General features: G+C 39.4%; 1 protein-coding gene across 3 annotated transcripts in view; it reads right to left on the reverse strand.

Annotated features, from left to right (window-relative positions):
- DDR2 (discoidin domain receptor tyrosine kinase 2) overlaps positions 1–21,703 on the reverse strand; it is a 150,084-nt gene that overhangs the window by 18,895 nt on the left and 109,486 nt on the right. For all 3 annotated transcript variants that reach the window (XM_059145257.1, XM_059145258.1, XM_059145260.1), the window contains 8 exons: positions 16,868–16,970; positions 15,193–15,424; positions 14,737–14,884; positions 14,249–14,354; positions 10,235–10,418; positions 6,453–6,696; positions 3,220–3,282; positions 2,317–2,447 (listed from right to left, as the gene is read on the reverse strand). In XM_059145257.1, the coding sequence (XP_059001240.1) occupies positions 2,317–2,447; positions 3,220–3,282; positions 6,453–6,696; positions 10,235–10,418; positions 14,249–14,354; positions 14,737–14,884; positions 15,193–15,424; positions 16,868–16,970 (1,211 nt within the window). The remainder of the gene's footprint in view (positions 1–2,316; positions 2,448–3,219; positions 3,283–6,452; positions 6,697–10,234; positions 10,419–14,248; positions 14,355–14,736; positions 14,885–15,192; positions 15,425–16,867; positions 16,971–21,703) is intronic.

The raw sequence follows: 21,703 nt of genomic DNA on the forward strand, positions 1-21,703 counted from the left end.
TCAAGCCATCCCATGAACCTTCAGTCCACCAGCTTCTACTACCACCAGCACTCTTCGTTGTCCCTCACCCTGAATTTAGATACCCAGTGTGCTCCAGCATTCTAGAAGAAAGGTTTTGAACAGCCTCACAGTTCAGAGTTTCTAAAACCTCTCAGTCCCACATCCATTTGAACTCATCGATCAGTGCAGATCTCCATGGTCAACTCTAGAAACACTCAACCATCAGCAGACCCCAAATCATCAGATACTTAGCAGAAGTGCCCAGAGAATTGCTATCTAGCTTAAGAAGCCAAGAAAAGTCATACATACTCTATCTTTGGTGGAATAGATATATATTGGAAGGAAAAAAAGTTTACAAATTTCAAGACTGACAATTGGAATGAGCATAGAAAATAGGATACCAGTTGTATGACCTTGCACAAATGACATTTTCTCAACAGAAAAAGCATTAAATACAACCACTGGGCCCAGCTCACTGTTATTCAATACGGTCCAAGTAAAATAATACATGTGAAAAAAGGCCTTGCAGGTTGTCAAATGTTAGACAAATGTGTAAATATTACTCAGGTAAGTTAGACTGGACAAAGCAAATCTGAGGAGGGGCCCAGAAAGATGCATAATCATAACTCCAAATACATAAAGAAGTAGAAATAGGACTATGAAAAAGTTGGCTTGGATATTGATGAGGTTGAATGTTTTTCTGTGCGTGTGTGCGCACACACACACACACACACACACACGCAAATAGTAACAGAAGAGAAGGAACAGCATTATCAGATATGTATGAGTTGTTCATCTGTTAATTTTTTCAAAAAATACAGATGCATCAGGGAAATACAAATCAAAACCACAATGCGATATCACCTCACACCAATCAGAATGGCTAAAATCAACAAGTCAGGAAATGACAGATGCTGGCGACGATGCGGAGAAAGGGGAACCCTCCTACACTGTTGGTGGGAATGCAAGCTGGTGCAGCCACTCTGGAAAACAGCATGGAGGTTCCTCAAAATGTTGAAAATAGAACTGCCCTATGACCCAGCAATTGCACTATTGGGTATTTACCCTAAAGATACAAATGTAGTGATCCAAAGGGACACATGCACCCAAATGTTTATAGCAGCAATGTCCACAATAGCCAAATTATGGAAAGAACCTAGATGTCCATCAACAGATGAATGGATCAAGAAGATGTGGTATATATACACAATGGAATACTATGCAGCCATCAAAAGAAATGAAATCTTGCCATTTGCGACAACATGGATGGAACTAGAGCGTATCATGCTTAGCGAAATAAGTCAAGCAGAGAAAGACAACTATCATATGATCTCCCTGATATGAGGAAGTGGTGATGCAACATGGGGGCTTAAGTGGGTAGGAGAAGAATCAATGAAACAAGATGGGATTGGGAGGGAGACAAACCATAAGTGACTCTTAATCTCACAAAACAAACTGAGGGTTGCTGGGGGGAGGGGGTTTGGGAGAACGGGGTGGGATTATGGACATTGGGGAGGGTATGTGCTTTGGTGAGTGCTGTGAAGTGTGTAAACCTGGTAATTCACAGACCTGTACCCCTGGGGATAAAAATATATGTTTATAAAAAATAAAAAATTAAAAAACAAAAACAAAAACAAAAACAAAACTCTACTATTTTAAATTACTGGAAACCGTATAATTCTAATGTCCTTTTTTTATGTCTATTAATGTGCACTCGTGGTAGATTGCTTTCTTGTGTATTTTGCAACTATGTGTCAAGAGCTCATGTTCAGCAGGTATTTATATGTAGGAATCCTGAGAGATCCAGATTAAGGGGTCATCCCATCATACCAGTTTTATGTTTGCTTCTGCCAGGACACTCAGAAAATAGCTTTTTATAAAAATTTCTTAGCTTGGGGTTTTCCAAATAATGTAGACAAAATAAAATTCAATGGCAAACAGGAAAAAAAAAAACAAAAAAAAAAAACAGATGCATGTACTCCCCTCCAAAGTGCAAAGATGAACTTTGATCCTCCAAAGTGGATCAAAACCTTCAAGCGAGATGTTTGAGTTGAGATTGAATGGATTAGGAATAGTTTTCTGAGTTTTCTAGGGAGCTTCCAAAATCCCCATTCTAAACATGAGAAAATGGGCTTAGCTTATTCTATTCTGACTCCCTTTAGCACCAAGCTTCACCACTCCCATGCTTCTTGGTGGCCTCAGTTAACACTCTAAGTATTTACAAGGTCTTATATTTGCCTTTTTCTCCTTGGGTAACAGTAGCTTAGGCAAGGGTGAAGCGGCTTCCTATACCATGACTGTTCTGCACTTCCTCACCTTCTCCAGCATTTTCTGCCAGAACTGCCTCCAGAGGATGATGACAATGATGGCCAGGAGGATGAAGATGATGGCCACCAAGCAGCCAATCAGGATCCGTGTGTTGCTGTCATCGACTTTAAGCATTGGATCTGTGACCAGGAAAAGAAAGAGGGAGAACACCATCATCTCATGAGGCAAGGAAAGCATGACAGACTGGACTAGAGACAGAAAGGTAGAACATTTTCCTTCCAAGATAATTCCACAAGATGCCACCTTAATACTTCTGCTTAGTTTCGGTCTTGCTACTCTTGTATGCCTTTGCTCCTCCACTGTACATGCCTCCTTCTCCTCGTGTATCAGACTGGATAATGGAGAGGTTTTCCATTCATGCCCAAATTTTGCTCCTTTATTCCACAGCCTAGGGCTACTGGCTCACAATCACACCTCATGATAAATAGGTGAGGAATCTCCTTTGGAGACACTTAATATTGTGTGTTTCCCAGATTGCTGACTCATATGGCCAGTGACCATCTGAAGTACAGGGTACACTTCTGCATATATCTCCAATTAGAGAGAATACCATTTCATTTAATGGGCTTCCATCCATTCATTGAGATCCCCACTATGGGTCTTACCTAGAAAATGTCCCTTTCCTTGTTTCCATTCTAAGCTGCCTAAATTCCATGAAACAATTGGAACAACTCCAGACTCTGCTTTAGCTGAAGAATCACATGAGCCGGCAGTAAGGAGAGTGAGTTTGGGCCGTTTACTTTGAAGCCTACCTTTCCAGAACCACCCTTTATCCAAAGCCACCTGGTATAAAGCCTCCCACACAGTCGGATCCTTGCAAAATCCCCACTTTTTTTCATCCTGTAGAAGGTCCCTTCAATTTTAACTTCTATAACTAGATATCACACATACCATAGGTTGTGGGTGCCACAGGTGAGGTGGGCAGGGCTCCAGAGTTGTTGTACATTGCAGCATCTGTTGTAAAACAAGCATGAGTCAGAGCTGGGGAGAAGACAACTAAGTATTGCTTTTCTGGTCATAGATTGTGACCCAGAACACTGTGAAATCAATCTAGTGGGTTGCCATCAGCCTTTCTTAAAAATGAACTCATAGAATATTCTAAATACAAAAAAAAAAAAAAAAAAATCACCCTTCATCTAGACAGTAAGGGCAATTCTTCTTCTGTAAAGTATTTGTTTAAATGGTACAAGGTGGGATGGTATAAGAAAGTTTAAGAAATGGTGGTTCAATGGGCTGGGACCACACATTAGCATAAAACATACACAGGAAGTCAGACATGTAAAATGGAGAGAACATGATGGGTATGCAGGCATGGGACAGACATAGTGCTAAGAGGTTCTTTCCTTCAAGGAAATTAAGTTGTTTTCACTATGCTCATTGACCCAGCCCTTTAATTTATAAACCAAGACTTCACCCTTATAGGTAGATTATTGATACATGTTCTAAAACTAGACCCCCAAAATGTATTTGCTATATTGACGTTGGCAACTCATTTCACCCTTTGATTTGTGTAACCAAGGAGGTCAAGAATTAGAATATGCATTTCCCTTTAAGGGGCATGTTCTCCATAAGTCCTAGTTTTTCTTCTTCTTAGAACTAAATTATGCAGATTGGGAGGTAGCTTACATCCACATGTAATTTTCTGTGTTGGGTTCTCAGGCTCCAGTGGAAATGAACATTATCATGACATCAGATTTAAAACTCAAGAGATCCAAGGAGTCAAGAACTGTAGTCCATAGTGGCAATTGGATATAACGAGGTAAGTATACTAATTACTCTGCCAAGGGAATAGGATCCCTGAGACTGGATGAGAATCTGTGGTCTTCTGGTTAAGACAATGTAATGACACTGATTTTGAACATCTAAATCTCTGATCTTAATAAATGCTCCATATAAAATAATCAATCCATTTATTCTTAAATTAAATCTTTATAACAGAAGACACTGAGGCAGCAAACATGTTTTTCTAAACTGATGTTCTATTTCCTTGTCAGGACATGTTATGAGCAAACCATATTTAAATTTTCTTCTTTTAGAAATTAAATCAGGAGCGCCTGGGTGGCTTAGTCAGTTGAGCATATGACTCTTGGTTTCAGCTCAGGTCATAACCTCAGAGTCAGGGATCGAGCCCCATATTGGGCTCCACACTGAGCATGGAGTCTGCTTGTTCTCTACCCTCTGCTTATCTTCCTCTCTCTCTCATAAATAAACAAATACATAAATAAAAATTAAAAAAAATAAAAGTTAAATCGGAAACATGGGGTCTTCTGCTTTATCTTTATACTAGTCTCTTTTGCATTTTTTTTCACCTATACTTTTGCCCAGGTCCAGTGCAAGGCTCACTCTTTTGATTGTTAAAAAGCCACTCTCTACTGACCTCTTTCTTGGTCACTTATTGTTGGTATCACTTTGAGCATCTTTCTAAAAATCATTGTGTGGGTTTTGTACCCCATCTACACTGCAATGGTATAGACAATGCCCCAAATGCCTTTTAACTTTACAGCAATCAATATAATCCTTACTGCCAAATTTGTGGTCTCTAAGGACCATTCTCTGCTAAAAGGAACCACGACTTCTTAAGGAAATGGTTGGCTTCATTTCTGGAACACAAACGTTCAAAAAGAACTTGGGTAATTTTGTTCTTCCAGAAAATAAAATATTCATCAAAGGCTTATAGGATCAGATCCAAAGAACACAGAGCCAACTTAAAGGTGTGTGTTCTGATCAAATGTAAGACAGTGTGAGCACCAGAAAGAATTAATAATTGCAACTGATTAAACATACAGAATTTTTTTTTAAAAGCAATGAGTCCATAATGATACTAAAAAGCAAAACAAGTATGAAAAGCAAACACACGAAAAACCTCTTTAGACATTACTGAAGATTGCTAGGGCATCAACTCTGAAAATCGATGAAGAGAAAAAATTTAATCATGTATCCTGCCCTTCCGATGTGAACTCTATCTCAGAGTAAGCAAGTGCATGAGGAACAGTTCTACTAGTCAGAAGAAATTCAGCTGATAAATGCAGAAGGAATGCAAGAGCTAGAAAATCACTATTTAGCAAGCCCTAATAAAATAAATAACTCAAGCAGTTGTCACCAGTTTGTGGTGATAACCTGAGCCCAGAAATCAATCTTAGCATCACAAAAGGTGAGAGGATATAACACTACATCCCCACGATGAGGTTCAATAGCATTATCTATGATGATGTTCAAAGGACACAGCTAAATTAAATATGTTAAAAATTTTTTTTAAAGGATACAGCATTATCTATGAAAATTCTTTACAGAAATAAGTATTGAACTTGAATCAAGTTAGCATGTAGATATAACTGCCCATCTACAGGAATGACAAAAGATACAAGCTCTAAAAAATGACATCACAAAAAGCAATCAGCCAAACCAGAACAGATTGGTTTTTTTTAAAGGACTGTCTTATATTAAAAGAGACACTTAGGAATATAATAAAGGAAATCCCCAAAGAGGGTCTTATTTGGATCTGAATTTGATCAAGCCAACTCTTTGGATATTAGACAATCAGGGATACTTGAACATGAACAGCCTATTAGATAATATTAAGGAATTAATTATTAATAAATGTTGTTAGATTTTATATTGCTTTATGCTTGCAAGGCATGATGCTTATGAAGAAGATGCTATTTTCTTTGATGTATTCTCAAATTTTTAGTAATAAACTCAAATAATGTCTCAAATTTGTTTAAAATATTATAGTGAAAATGGAGAAATAATGAAAGACAGTCACAACATCAGTAGTTGGAAAGCTGAGAGTGGTTGGTAAGGCTCATTGTTCTCTACTTTTGTGTATATTTGGAAATTTTCATTTAAATATTTTAATAGTGTGATTCCCCTTAACTGGCTTAATTTATACAGTTTTAACTCATTGTGCTCTCATGTTTTCATCCTTTAATTTACATGCCTTTTAAATAAATATGTGAGAGCCCAGTAAATATTCTAGTCATGCAGATTTCTCTATTCACCAGTGAGAAGCCACTGTGCAACCCTCTTCTTCAGACACCCACCCACTGGGCAGCTCCAGGGTGCACCTGCCTCCTTCACCACGCCACCCCACTCCCACCTCCGCAGGAGGCCCCCCAGCTCCCAACCTGATTGGAAGGTGATCTCACTGAACATCATCCAGGTATCAGCAAAATGGTATTGGCACTTGATGGCGCTGGCCATGCGGTGGTGGAGGGGCACCGTGACGAAGCGAGCACTGGGGTTGACGTCGTCCAGGACGAGGGGGAAGGACACAGCGTTCGGTTCCCACTCGTTGGCCTCTGAGCGGAAGTAACACTGCACCTCCTTAAAAATCTTCACACCTTTGGCAAACATGTTGTTGCAGTGGACCTGGCAGAGAAGGAGGCATGTGAGGGATAGGCTGACACCAACAAGTGGTGCAGGGACACAGGGCAACCTAATCTGGTAAAATCCTCCATCTGCCCGTTTCTCTGAGCTCCGCTCTTGGTGACTAGCTCTGCAGTCTCTCGGACTTGCTCTTCCATCCTCTTCACAGCAGTTGTGAGACGTTGGTCTGGCCCCCTAAAAATGGTGTGGCTTCCCCAGTCACCTTTCTGCAACTGTGTGCCCCCAGCCACCTCATTTCCTGTCACCTCATCTGTTAAGTGAGGGTCAGACCAGCATCTTCTCAGGGGCCTTCCTTGCCCTTAACACTCCCAAGTCTCTAACCCTCCCTAGCACTTACTGGCTGTTCACTCAGAAACACACTGTTCTGAACTGAGGTAAGGGGACACCCTCCAACTTTCTTCTTCCCAGGTACATTCTAAACCAGTCCACTCCTTCCAACAGGTTTAACTGAGACACCTGAAATAGTACACATTCCAAAAATGATTTCATCTCTCTCTTTAAAAATCTCATGTCAAGGGCCGCGTATTAGCATTTTTCAGCCAGAGACGCAAGACTTCATAATCTGTCTTGACGAAGTTCAGTTTAGGTAATGCCATTCTGATGAGGACATGGAAGCTTCCTCAGGGATATTTTCTGAGATGATAAAAGAAGGTCTTACAGAAAGTAGCTTGCATTCTCTTCCCCGCTGCCCTGACACTTTCACCAGGATATCTGTATGGCTTGTAAAAGGGTCCTAAGAAACAAAGATCCCACAACAGTTCCTCTGGAGCACCTTGGTGTGCCCAACATCCTTCAGAAATGGAATGTGCATATTTGTAACTAGGTCAGGTCCCTCGTGGTTGTTCACTGACATTTCCTCTGGCTCAGTTGTACATGGAAAATGGAGCTGTGCTGATCTCAAACCCCTGAATTAAAAGACTTCATAGGCTGGAAATGTCTCATTGCCATTCTGGGAAGATATTTGCTATTTGCATTTTAATGTCTTGGTTAGGCCCTGCCTGCATTGTAAGCCTTCGACTGTGTTCTGGAGGGCAACTGGAGGACTACCATTCAGAATTTATGTTTAGCTAAAGAAACAGCAGCAAAGATTGTAGAAATGTTATGATTGAAGAAATGAGCAGAGATACTCTGAAAGAATAGAATAAAATCACCTACTCAGACTCTCTATTTCTTAATGAGCTAGTGCTCAGGTAGGTATGACCTGCCTGTGGCCAGTCAAAAACAGAGTGGAGTCTAGAACCCTAGACTCCTAGTCCATTGCCCTCACCAATACCACACCACACAGAAATGGAACAAGTCACCTTAACTTCTCCATTTGGATTTTCCTGTAAATGTTTTAACGATGAAAACATCTGTTAGTATCTTCCTTGGGATGAATTAGCTGTTCCAGTTTACTGAGCGCAAGTCAATGGAGCAAAGCTAAGAAAAAAGAATCTTAAAAAAATACCATCTACAGCTTCAATAGATTTTTCAGATTTTTTTGCAATCTGCAAAATGTTGGATAAGTAGCCTGTCGGGGAGGTAATAATCTCTCCTACAGATGTTTTGGGAATTCTCCTGGAATGCAAATAAATAGTATAGAATTTCATTCCCCTGTGGACTTAACACATTTATTTAATAAATATGATACATTTTAAAAGGACAGTAATATACTTCAATAGAATATTTTGACTGTATTTAAGGGGCACGGGAAATGACAGTAATTTGCCTAGAAACCAATAACTACTTTCTAGAAGATGTTAGCAACCTGTAAGTCATTTTTTGTATTTTATTTGTCTCAGAAAAATTAAAATACACTAGAGACTTGTTTGGCTTCAAGAGGACAGACTCTAAGATAGAGAAGATTCTGGTACCTGCTTACTGCAGAATACGCTTTTGAATAATTCTGACCTGTGATAAACTAATTAGACAGAGCTACAGGGGACTCAGGAGATCAAGGTCTATTGACTAAATATTAAAACTTTGTGGAGAGTTTAAAATACATTTTATTATTTGTGAGACTAAAAATTACCCCAATGATATATTTTTGTGAATTGATACATTTGTTCTTAGATGCATGTGGGTATCTCACTATTCAGCGATAGAAATAAATTTTCCCTGGAGCTAGATATTTAACACTATGTATATTCCCCTCCACCCTCCAGAAAACCCTCTGAAGGATAAGTGTTAGACACACAACTGCACACACTTACATTTTTACAACTGCTAAGAAGCCATCCTTGAACAATATAAGGGTAGATGGGCTCGTGTTGATCCTTCTGTTCTCAACCTAAACGTTTGCTCATTTAACTAATAGCTATTAAACCAGTTAGGAGATATTATCACATTAACATATGAGGGTAATATAACAGACATGGATTTCCTCTTTGACTCCAAGTTTGTGCCAAGAGTAACAAATTTTAATGATATCAAAGATTTGCTTCTTCTGGGTCCTCATCTCATCCTACATATCTCCATTTGCAAATAAATGGTGTCTTCCCCCCACTGAATGGCAAATCATCCCAAGAGGATTTAGTCAGAGGCAGCATCACCAATCTGTTGGCCATTAATATTCTGTACCCGTCTATGAAGAGGGGAAATAACAGATGAACAGGGGTCCATGTGTGAGGTCAAATTCACATGCCCACTCTCTTGGGCCTTATCCTGGTGTCCTCTCATGCTCCTCAATAAACCAGTAAGAGTTATACATGGACCACAAAAGCTTCAGGGGTCTCCCTTACACTCAACAAAAGGACTTTCCACTGTTAAGCCCCAGTTTTCCTCAAGCTTAGAGTTCCGGTTGGAGGAGCATGAAATCTGGTAGGACAACCAGACAGAAGATATGCTGTTGCAAGAGATAGGAAACAAAGAACTCTGGAAACAGAAGAGTGTGGAGCCTTCTGTCATGACGTCTCAGTGACCACGGAATAGAAGAAACAGGGTAGATGTGGAAAGTCATTTCAAGGACAAGATACAAAATACTCAATTCTTCCACTGAAAATTAGAGTGGCAATGAGCCATCCTTACTGATAAAAGCATGTCCCTCAGGAGCACTGGGCAGGGCCATAAAATGATTTCCATGGGTTCTATTTACTTTTGCTTTTGTGAGCCCCTCCCTCCATAAAAAATTAAAATTGTATTTTGAAATTGTGTCGTTAAAACAGATGAAAATTATGTTTGACCCTAAAAGCTCTTTTTTTCCCCCTGACATTAAAAGAAGTTAAAACATTTCCATAGGCCTTCAAAGTATTGTGGGCTCTAGACACTAGACCCACTGTGCCTAATGGTATGTAGACGTTGATGTTGGAACAATAACAGAAAACATTGAGCAATAGTGACCCAGTCTAACCCCCTTATTAATAAATGAAGCAAGAAGCCCAGAGATGAAGTGATTTGGAAATGCATGTAGCTCATTAGTGGCAAAATAACAATTTGAATCCAGTTCTGCTGACACCACCCAAGGTTCTTTCTAGCATGCCTTTTCACTACACCATTATCTTTGCTTCTTTGTACACGTTCCACCATACCTAACACCACTGACCTTCATGGTCGTGAAATTCCTGATTCGGTCAAATTCAAACATGATCTCAATGTAACCACTGGGAGCACTTTCATTCCTCCAGCCCACGTAGTCATAGCCCGGCCACACGTGGTATTCGTGGGTCTGAGTGAAGTCATCCAAGCCAGATACCCCATCTGTCAGCTGGCCCAACCCTTCAGTCATGCTGCTCAAGCCAAAGGAAGAGAAGGGAAAGGGAGAGAGGAACCTGGAATTAATTGCATATTCATGGAAGAGCTTTTATACCCAGCTTCTTCACCCTGGGTTTTGTAAGAGTTGATTATCTTGAAGGTTGAAGAATTATGAAAAATCCAGTATATTTTATAGCATTAATGCATTTATCCTGCATCAATGGAGAACAAAGAATTTCATATAAATGAATTTTACAAAATACTTAATGCTTACTGCTTTAGTAACCAAGCTTTAAACAATATTTTATCATTTTATAAGAAAAGCTTTCTATAACCTATTGCATCCTTACCTATTCTTGTAGACTGAATGTAATGTTTTTATATACTAACTCAGTATTATCAAATGCATTTGATTAATTAATCCATTAACAAGTAAATGAGTGAATGGATGGATAGATGCATAGAATGAACACGACAGTAGGTAGTAGCACTTGACCATCACTCAATAAATAGTCCCAGAGCTTGTTGGAAATTTTTCTGACTCTCCTTTGACTGTATGTTGTCATTTTTCAGTGAATCAATTCCACAGAAGCCATCCATGCCCTCTTCTACCCCACATCCAACATTCCAATTTGATGTCAAACTAAAGGGGGGAAAAGTCATCAATGCCAAACTTAAATACTAATTTATATGTAATTTTAATTAAATTGGTAGGATACAGATTCATAGAATAGAACACATGAATTACATGAGGGTTTAAGGCATTGGATTTAGTCTTGTTTTCTAGATTGGCATGCTTTCCACTTCTGATTGTAAGGCTCTGCTTGATTGGTATGTGGGATGATTGTGTATTTATGTTAATTTGGCTATTATTTTTAGCTTTCTGTTTCTATTTGGCCTTCTTTTTATGGAGAGACAGAGCAAGAACTCATCCACTGTGACTTCACTGTCCTCATGCTCTGCATTGCCAAGTTCAAACGGTTAAGTCAGGAGTCTCTCAAATGAAGAGATTGGGATACTCACCCTCAAGCAATAATACATGTGCCCCTTGAGTTTATGTATAAGTTGTGGATTCACAAAAGAAAAATTGAGTGATTATGCCAGCCTTACAGATGCACTTTTAAATTTATTTATTCATTGAAAAATGTTGGGCAAATTATAAAATTTGACTGGCCTTATCCACAGTGACCAGAGCCTGGATCTCCCTTCCAAGGATTTGCCATCTTTTTCTTCTCTCTACAGATCAGAAGGCTAGGAGAACATAAGTTTACTTGCAATAAATATATTTCCCATTGTCCCCATAATAAAAAATCCCCATGAAACTTAAGAAAAGCACCACAAATGAAAAATTAATTTCTTTTAGTCAAAATTAAATCAAATGGGGATGGGTAAGGAAAGAAACTTTCCCGGTTTACTTCATATCCTTTAGATTGTTAGAATTCCTACAACAAGCATGTATTACTTCTGTAAAAAGGTAACTTTTACTATTAAAACTATCTATTCCCGAGATTCTGAATCAGGTAGCTTACACCTCATCACCCAGGCACACTCCATAGAGATAACCTCACTATCTCAGTTAACAAGTGGAAAGTGACTGTGTTGAAATCTCTGCAGTTCCTCTTTACCTTCCCTGTTAACAGTGCCTTATTTATCCATTTGAATGTCCTGCTATTCCCTTAAATTTATATCCCAAACTAGATCCATCACCACCCCTTTCTAAACTAAATCTTTCACCTAAGTTTCCCATTTCTGCCCATTATAATCGTTCACACCCAATGGCTCAGTGAAAGTGCCTAGGAGACCATATGTACCAAAGTATGACTGTTGATGAATAAATGCCCACCCAAGGTTTCATCTACCTCTTTTCCTCACCCAACTGTCTCACACTTAAACCCAGTCAGATTGCAAATGGTCCCTATGTGAATGTCTCCTCCTCCCATTCCCACAGTCACCATTTTGGCCTTAGTCCTTCATTCTTTTCATTGGACAGAGTTCACAATTAGAAAATGTCCCCCATCACCTCCTCTTTTGACTCAAATCTAACCTTTGTGAGCTGCTTGATTAATCTGTTTAAAGCACAGTTCCAATCTTGTCCTTCTCCAGCTTTAAAAATCTTCAATGACTTGTCCTGTCGATAGTTATATTTATGAAGAAAAACCAACTCCCCCCCCCCTCCTCTCTTCCTGGCCCTGACATTAAAGTTCCTCCAAAATACGACATCATCTGCCCAGTCATGCTTCTCATCTATTATTTTGCTATATAAGTATCGCTGATGATTAACTTAATGATTGATCTTTAGCCGACATTTCCCCAAACTTTAAGTGTGATTCTTTTGTTCCTATGCTATGCACTCTGCCTCAAATGCCATTTCAAGATTCTTTACCTATGAAAGTTCTACCCATCCTTTGGGACCCACTTTAGTTTCAGCAATTCCATCATATCTTTGCTGGTTTTCCAAATCAGATAAAATTTACATGTATTTAGCACTTTACCTTTAAAAAATGCTTTTCTTATACATTTTTATAACTTAAGCAAATGGAAATAACTTTCATGCCATGAATCCAGGTATTTTCACTCCTAGTGCTGTACTTTCCTGCCCTAGTCCCCATTCCTAACTGGGAGCTTCTTTAAGGTAGGATCCAGGACTTCCTTATATTTTTGAATCCCTACCAAGTCTGGCCAAATTCGTTGTAGGTAGCAAGAGTGGATTAGCAAAGATTTAGGAATCTAAAATGGATTCAATTGATCTCAATGTCCTCTATACCTTGAGTAAATGTCAGTTGGGGAGTGGCTGAATGAAATGATGCCCATACAGTTTAAGTGAACAGAAAACAACAGTGACTAAGCAGATGGAAAGGAAGTAGCTGGAAATCAAATACTGGGTGAGTCAGTTCTTCACTGAGGGGATGGCAGTTGCCGGGGCGCTGCGGGGGGTAGGGGGAGGCATGGAGGACAGGAGTTTATTCTTCACACCTTAAACAATGGACGTCCTGGAATCCCTCACTCCCCTTCCAGAGACTAATTTCTTCCTCTCTCAACCACTAGAAATCTCCATTCTCTAGTCTGGACTTAATCTCTCTTCCAGGCGCAATCTTTGCAGACAAAGACCAAGCTAAGAGAGAGAAAAGTGCCAAAGTGGACTAGAATAAGAGTGGCAAGGCTCAGAGTGAAGTGATATAGGAGGAACATCTCTCATCCAACCCTATTACTGTGTCCGACTCCTCCACCATGGCCCTCCCTAGGCCCATTTCAGGACTACACTGGCCGTCTTCACTGCTCCCAGCTCGAGCTTCTGCTGCAGTCAGACCATTTCTGTCCTCAGCCTTGTTCCCCTTCCTCTGCACTTTTCTGCCCACGTCCTCTGCTCTAAATCACATCATCCTAGAAACTCTCCTTGTCTATCATAAGCCTTACGAGTCTCCTTTTCATGACTTCCAAAGCATTTCCATTTATGGGGTACAGTCTTCTTGAACCTCTTGACCTGTCCAATTTAGTATACTTATAACTTCAGTTCTTCTGGTCTTTCATCTCTATAAGTAGGCCATTATTTGTGTCAGACCATATGTCCTGTTTTAAGGAGATATATATATATATATCCATTCTTAGAACTATACCACAATTTCAGTTCTCACTTTGTGTAATTTGTTGTTTCCCCTGTCTTCCCAAACTAAGACCTCAGTTCCTTGCAAATAAAGAGTCCCTATTTTACTTCATCTAAATTATCTCACAATGCCTAATACAGAGTCTAAATAAACACCAGCTGGTTGACCAGTTGATTAATTATTAATCCAAAACCATAATAAAATGCTATTCTCTTCTAGTGGCCACTTTTCCATTCTGATAACCAAAGTTTCCCAGAATTTACCTGTACCCAACAGCTCCATCATAGACAGAATCATTGAGGTAAATGATGGAGCCTCCAGGGAGTACGAACTGCTGTCCCGCTGGAGCACTGTAAGACACCAAGCCATCTGCCAAGGAAACAGGTGTGTCAGTGCCTTAGGAAGGAAAGGCACCCACTGCTTAGACCAACTATCCCAGGGAGCTACACAAGACTTCATGGGTGAAATCTTGTTCAATGCATCTGCACAGAACTCAATCTGGGCACAAAGGGAGCACTGCCAAGGAGCACTCCTCAGTGGCAGTCACTGAAATGACTCAGATTGCATCATTTAATGTATAGAGCACCGGACGCTGGTGAAGGAACAATGTCCTTTCTTGGCTCGAGCCTAGAGGAATCACTTCACTCCAGAGATGACTAATCCCATACCTTTCTGACTTGTTTGCCTTTATTTTCTAGGGGTTGGGGTTTTTAATAAGATCTATAAGCTTTCTCTCTCTCTGGAAACCTACCTAGCCAGACACAGCCATAGAGCTCCACCCGCATGCACACATTCATGGAGTGGTCAGTGACTGGAATGAAGCGGACAAATCTAGCCACGATGGGTGGCTCCAAGTCCTTTAGGAAAATGTCATAGGGGTTACTATTCCCATCCAGCACCTGAGGAAAGAGAAGAGAAAGGGGGGGAAAATGCTATCAGGTTATGCTGACTCTCCCTCATCAACCCTTTCAGGGACCCTCTCTTTTGAACTGAAGGAGCAGAATGTGTCCTTTCAGTTTTCTCAGCAACCGTGATATTCCTCCTGGTCCTCCCACCTTGCCCTCCCTCATCCTCGGTCCCACATGGACAAGGGCATGCCAGGTCTGTGTGTGCACATACCTACAAGACAGCCTGTGTACTTCCTCTTCTAGCCTAAGTCAAAATATGGTCCTGGACATCTCAGGGTCTGGATGTCTCTTCTTCCTACCTGTTTCCCATGCCGATTCCGCCAAGAGATCCAGCGAGTGCCATCCCGACTGTAATTGATCTTGTACATGGGGGCAAATTCAATGCCATGGCCCCCGGCATGGCGCCCTTGGGTCCCCACCAGAGTAATAAAGTGCAGGGTGTGCAAGTCAATCTGTAGGAACTCCTTCAGGTCATCGGGTTCCACCGGAATCTCAGGGCACCAGGCTCCATCCCCTTCTTCTGAGTCCAGCCTTGAGACACAGGGTAGGGAAGACAAAGAGAAACCATGAAACCAGGGTTGTTTACCAATCCACAGCAAGCAGCTGCCCTGTCCTGAGGGGAGAGAAAAGGCTGCAGCCCCACTTTAAAAAGATTCTTCGGGTCTCCCCTCAAGCCTGACTGCTACCACCTGTGGTCAGTCCCCTGGCCCTGGGGCACTATGAAACTGAGAAAGACGCTTACCATCAGGGCCTAGAGGCCTTCAGATCAGATTTAGTCTTTATTTCTCATCCTGATTTAAAGACCTCAAGGGAAATGAAACCCTTTCTACCCTATACTCCCCCATGAGTCATTTTACCACCCCCTTCCACTTTCAGTCCCAGCATAACAAGGGTGGCCACTCCTTGCTTGGATATCAAGTTATAGGAAGGAGGAGGGAGGGATCATAAGATCCCCAGTGTGGGTTATGTAATGCAGTGGAATTTTAACCAACGGGATGGGCACGGCAGCCCAGCAAAAAGCCATGGGAACCCATGATGAGAGTGAGGGGCAGGAGTGTGTCAGGGGAGCAGTAAATAATTTGCTTTCATTTTATTACCTCCAAGCTGAGCTACCAGTGAACAAAATTGTGAAATCAGTATAAGGTTTATTTTGGGAGCCTCTTACCACTTTCCCTCTTCCCTAAAATGTCCCTTTTCTCACAGATGTCACCTACTCATTACTGTTCTCTTCCAACCCCACCAACCATCACTCTCCTCTTTCACATACCAAGAAATTATGGGGAAGGTTTATTGAGGTTGCTTTTCTTATGGGTAATTCCATTTTAACAGAAATCAACACTTTACACCAAAAGAATTAGATTCCAGGAAGAGGAGGATTATGCCCTAACAAGCAGACTAGTTTTTGACAAGGGAGTTCATTGCTTTAGAGGACCCCTGCTTAGGCCACTAGGAACCCACCATAATCTTTATGGATGAGGATGGCCCTTCTATAAGGGCCAATTCTTCCCTTAAGAGAAGGGAAGAATTTATTGGAGGCCTCATCATATGCTGAAAGCCTTCATGTTTTGCACTGTGAGTGATGTTTCACAGACACCCACTGAGAGGAGGACTGAGTCTCCTAGTTCCCAGTGTCCCATCTCATCTTCATTTTCCCCTACCTACCACTGTCACCAGCTTCCTGCAGTTGCTCACAGTGAGAAGGTGAGTAAAGCAAATCCACTGCATATCAATGAACCCATCTGTTGTGGGTAGTGCCATGCAAGGCCCTGTGACTAGGATGGGGTTGCCAGACCAGCACATGGCACCCAGCCCTGAATTCTCTTTCTGAAAACATACAGAACAGGACAGGCCCACTTGATGTTCTTCTCTCACACCTCCCAGGTCCCATTAAATACCACCCTTCTTCCCGAGTCCCTTGAGTCAGAAAATGTACCCAACTCAGGATTTAGGCTTTCTTGGGGTATCCATCCTCACCTTCCATATTTGGCAGCTGTGGATTCTGACCACTGACTGGAAGCTGTGATGTCCTCATCTGGAATGTGGCCTCCTGACATGCCCAGAGGATAGCGGCATATGGCTAGACCAAGAGAAACCAAAGAAAAAAAGAGAGGAAATACTTTTCTTCTTATTTCTGAAGATCCCCTGCCCCTTTTAGGAATAACATAATTGATTGCCGGACAGGGAAACAGGGGGCTTAGATTTTTCACAGCCTTTCTATGACCCCAGTTTGATTACCCTGACTCTCTCAGGCTTTTCTCCCTGACCCTGCCTCCAAACTTATTAGCATCCAATCCCTTGAGCACTGACCTATCTTTTGGTTCAAAATCTGACAAGTAATGTAACATAATTCAGTGTGCTGATTTATGCTTTTATTTGGTAATAAGCTCATGCCCCCCCCCCCATTTCCCTATTAGAAGATGTGCACTTCTAACCAGTTTCCCAACTGTGCTGAATCATCTTCACAGTCACTAGGTACCACTTGTGATCCAAAGCATTCTCTTTTCCTAGGTAGCTGATAGCACAAAATTATGGTGTGAAGCCAACAAACTCTCCTATGAAGGGACTAAACACACAGCTTTGGCCCTCATCAGCACCATGTTTTGGCCTCTGGCTAATAATAATAACCTCTGGAGAGAGACTTCTACCTTCAGCCAAGACAGAGTAACAGGAATCAGACTTACTCTCCTGGGTGAAACAACCAAAAAAATGGACAAAGTATACAAAAGACTGGGTTTCAATACAACGACATCCCTGAGAGACTGGGGACAAAGAACATGAGTCCTACAGTGGCACCAGCTTGCTGCTGTGACAGAGTCAGGTTGCAGCACAGTAAGTGAGAACTCAGGCACAGTCTAGAGGATTCCCCAAATCAAGGAGACAAAGAGAAGAGTTTGGAGAGGCCACAGGGATCTAGGGCTGCCAGGGAAATACAGGATTCCTAGCTAAACTTAAATTTCAGATAAATAACGAATCATTTTTAGTGTAAATATGTACGATGCAATTTTAAAAATAGCAGGCATGTATAGAAGCAGAAAAATAGAACTTTTAATGAGAAAAAAATCAATCAACTGAAACTGATTCAGAATTTATATAAAAGTTAGAGTTTAAGAAGAAGACTATTCAAACAGTTATAACTATATTGTACATGTCCAAAAATACAAGGTCAGCCACCGTGGGAAACAGTTTGGAGGTTCCTTAAAAAATTTTAAAAAGAATTACCATATGACCCACTACTAGGTATTTACCAAAAGAATACACAAATGCTAATTTGAAGAGATATATGCATACGTATGTTTATTGCAGCATTACTTACAGAAAAGATATGAAAGCAGCCAAAGTGCCTAACGACAGAAGAATGGATAAGGAAGAAGTGGTACACACACACACACACGGAATATTGGTCAGTCGTGAAATAAGAAGATCTTGCCACTTGCAGCAACATGGATGGACCTACAGTGTATAGTGCTAAGAGAAATAAGTCAGGGAAAAGGCAAATACGATATAATTTCACTCACATGTGGAGTTTAAGAAACAAAACAAATGAACAAACAACAAAAACAGAGAAAGAGAGAAAGAAACAAAAAAAACCCAGTCTCTTAAATACAGAGAACAAAGTGGTGGTTGCCAGAGGGAAGGTACATGGTGAAGATGGGTGAAACAGATAAAGAGAATCAAGAGTACAGTTAATCTTGAAAACTGAGAAATGTCGAACTATTTGATCATTATATTGCACACCTGAAACTAATATAACACTGAATGTTAATTATACTTAAATAAAAATAACAACAACAACAAAAATAAAGAAAGCTATAGGTGATATAGAAAGGATATAAACCAAATTTCTAGAGAAGAAACTTGACTGTGTGAGAAAAGACACTGGATAACATGAAAGGAAGATCACACATTAAAGAAAAGATTGGTGAACTTAAAGACAGATATAGAAATTATCCAAAATGAAACAATGACAGAAATCAATCAAATAATCAATCAAGCAACAAAAAACCAGAACGTTAGTAAGTTCTGGAACAATTTCAAATATCCTCATACACATGTAAATGGACCTCTTAAAGAAGAGGAGAAAGGAAAACAAAGTATTTAAATAAAACATGGTGGAAATTTTTTTCAAATTTGATGAAAGTGTAAACCCAAGATGTTCAATGACCTGAAGCATGAGAAACATGAAGAAAATTACACTAGAGTACATCATAATCCAACTGCTTAAAACAGGTGATAAGGAGAAAAGTTTTTAAGCAGCCAGAATAAAAGAACATGTTATGAAAAGAGGACCAAAGATAAAAATGACAGCAAATGTCCCACGGGAAACAGTAATTATATAGTAAACATATAAGATGGGTTTTCATGTTATTTACATATCTTTAAGTGGTAATTGACTATTTAAACAGAAACAGTAACAATATACTGTGGGGTTTACAATATATACAAAAATAAAATGCATGTAAACAATAGCATAGGGCTGAAAAGGGAAAAATGGACGTTATCTTGTTGGAAGATTTTTATACTATATGAAGGGATATAATATCACTTAAAGATAGACTTTATTTAATTAAAGATGTATATGACAAATCCAAAAGCAAGTGGAAAATAGCATTTTCTTTTTTTTTTTAAGATTTTTATTTATTTGACTGAGTGAGGGAGAGTGCATAAGCAGGGAGAGCAGCAGGCAGATGGAAAGAGAGAAGCAGGTTCTCTGCTGAGCATGAAGCCTGATGTGGGGCTCAATCCCAGGATCCCCAGATTATGGCCTGAGCCAAATGCAGATGCTTAACCAAGTGAGCCACCCAGGTGCTCCTAAAATAATGTTTTCAAAAAGATTTATAGCTAGTAAATCAACAAGAGATAAAATGGAATAAAAAAATACAATTCATTAAAAGAAAGCAGAAAACCACAGACAAATTACAAGTAAAAGGATGAAAAAGATATACCATAAAAACTTTATTTAAAAAAAAAGCTTGAGTTGTCATATATTAATACCAGACATAGCAGATTTTAACAGAATAAATAAAGATGGTATTTCACAATGATAATGGTGTTAGTTCATCAAGAACACATGACAGTCCTAAATATGCACATAACAGAACTTTACAACAAATGAAGCAAGAAAAAAAAAAAAAAAGACTGCAGGGAAAATTGAACAAAACCACAATTATATATGGAGATTTCAATACTTACATCTCGATAATTGGAAAATAAGTGAACAGAAAAATCAGTAAGGATATTGAAGATTGGAACAACATTATCCACTAGTTTTATATAACTGACATTTATAGAACTCTACCCAACAACAGAGAATACATTCTTTTAAAGTGCATATGCAATATTTACCAAGATAGACCATATTCTGAATCATAAAACAAGCTGCAATAAATTTTAAATATTCAAGTCATACAAAGTATGTTCTCTGTCACAAAGTAATTACTATTTAGAAAAATAAATAATGGAAAAGTATCTGGAAAATCCCCAAATATTTGCAAACTAAATAGAACTCTTCTGAATACGCCATGGGTCAAATGAGAAACCAAATGGGAAACTAGAAAGTATTCTGTACTATAAGATAAAGAAAAAAGAACATAACAAAATTTGTGGATACCACTTGAGAAGTACTTATGGGGAAAATTACCAGAGTAAAAGCCTACATTAGAAAGGAAGAAAGATCTTGAAACTATGACCTCAGTTTTCACCATTAGAAACTAGAAAAAGTAGAACAACAACAAAAAAATACAAAGTAATTACAAAAAGAAAATAATAGATATATTAGTAGAAATCAATGAAATAGAAAACAGAAAAGTTCCTTAAAACCAAAAGTTGGTTCTTTGACAAGATTTAAAAAGAAAAAGCAAAAAAGAATTTCAAGCCAGACTGATTGGGAAAGAAAAAAGAATACACTACAAATATAGAGAATGTGAGAAGTTACCGAGGAACAGATACTATAGATGTTGAAAATATACAGTTAAAACTGTAAGCAGTTTTATGCCAACAATTTTAACAACTTAGATAAAATAGTCAAATTTCTTGAAAATACAAACTACCGGGGCCTCTGGGTGGCTCAGTGGGTTAAGGCCTCTGCCTTCAGCTCAGGTCATGATCCCAGGGTCCTGGGATCAAGCCCCGAGTAGGGCTCTCCACTCAGCAGGGAGCCTACTTCCCTTCCTCTCTCTCTGCCTGCCTCTCTGCCTACTCGTGATCTCTGTCTGTCAAATAAATAAATAAAATCTTAAAAAAAAAGAAAATACAAACTACCAAATCTCACTTATAAGGAAATAGATAACCAGAATATCCCTGTATGTTCTAAAAAAATTAAATATATGGTCAATAACCTTCCTACAAAAAAACCCTCTAGCACAAGATGATTTTACTCTTGAATTCAACCAAATATTTCAGAAAGAAAAAAATAGCAAGCACTAACAAACTCTTCCAGAAAATCAGAGAGGATATTTCCTCATTCATTCTATGAAATCAGCATTACTCTTATATAAAAACCAAACAGAAACATTATAAGAAAACTATAGATTAATAACCGTTATCAACATAGATGCAAAAACAAACTTTTAGTAAATTGAGTCAAAAATATATAGAAAGGATAATACATCATGACGAAGTGGAGTTTATTCTAGGAATGCAAGGCTGGTTTGACGTTCACAAATCTTTCAGTGAAATTCATCACAAACCTAAAAAGTGAAACTGTAGCATCACTTCAATAGGTACAGAAAAGCATTTGATAAAATCAAACATCCTTTCCTGATAAACCCTGTCAGCAAACTAGAAATAGAAAGGAACTTCCTCAGGGTACCT

The sequence above is a fragment of the Mustela lutreola genome, chromosome 14 (assembly GCF_030435805.1).
Source record: "Mustela lutreola isolate mMusLut2 chromosome 14, mMusLut2.pri, whole genome shotgun sequence".
Lineage (NCBI taxonomy): Eukaryota > Metazoa > Chordata > Mammalia > Carnivora > Mustelidae > Mustela > Mustela lutreola.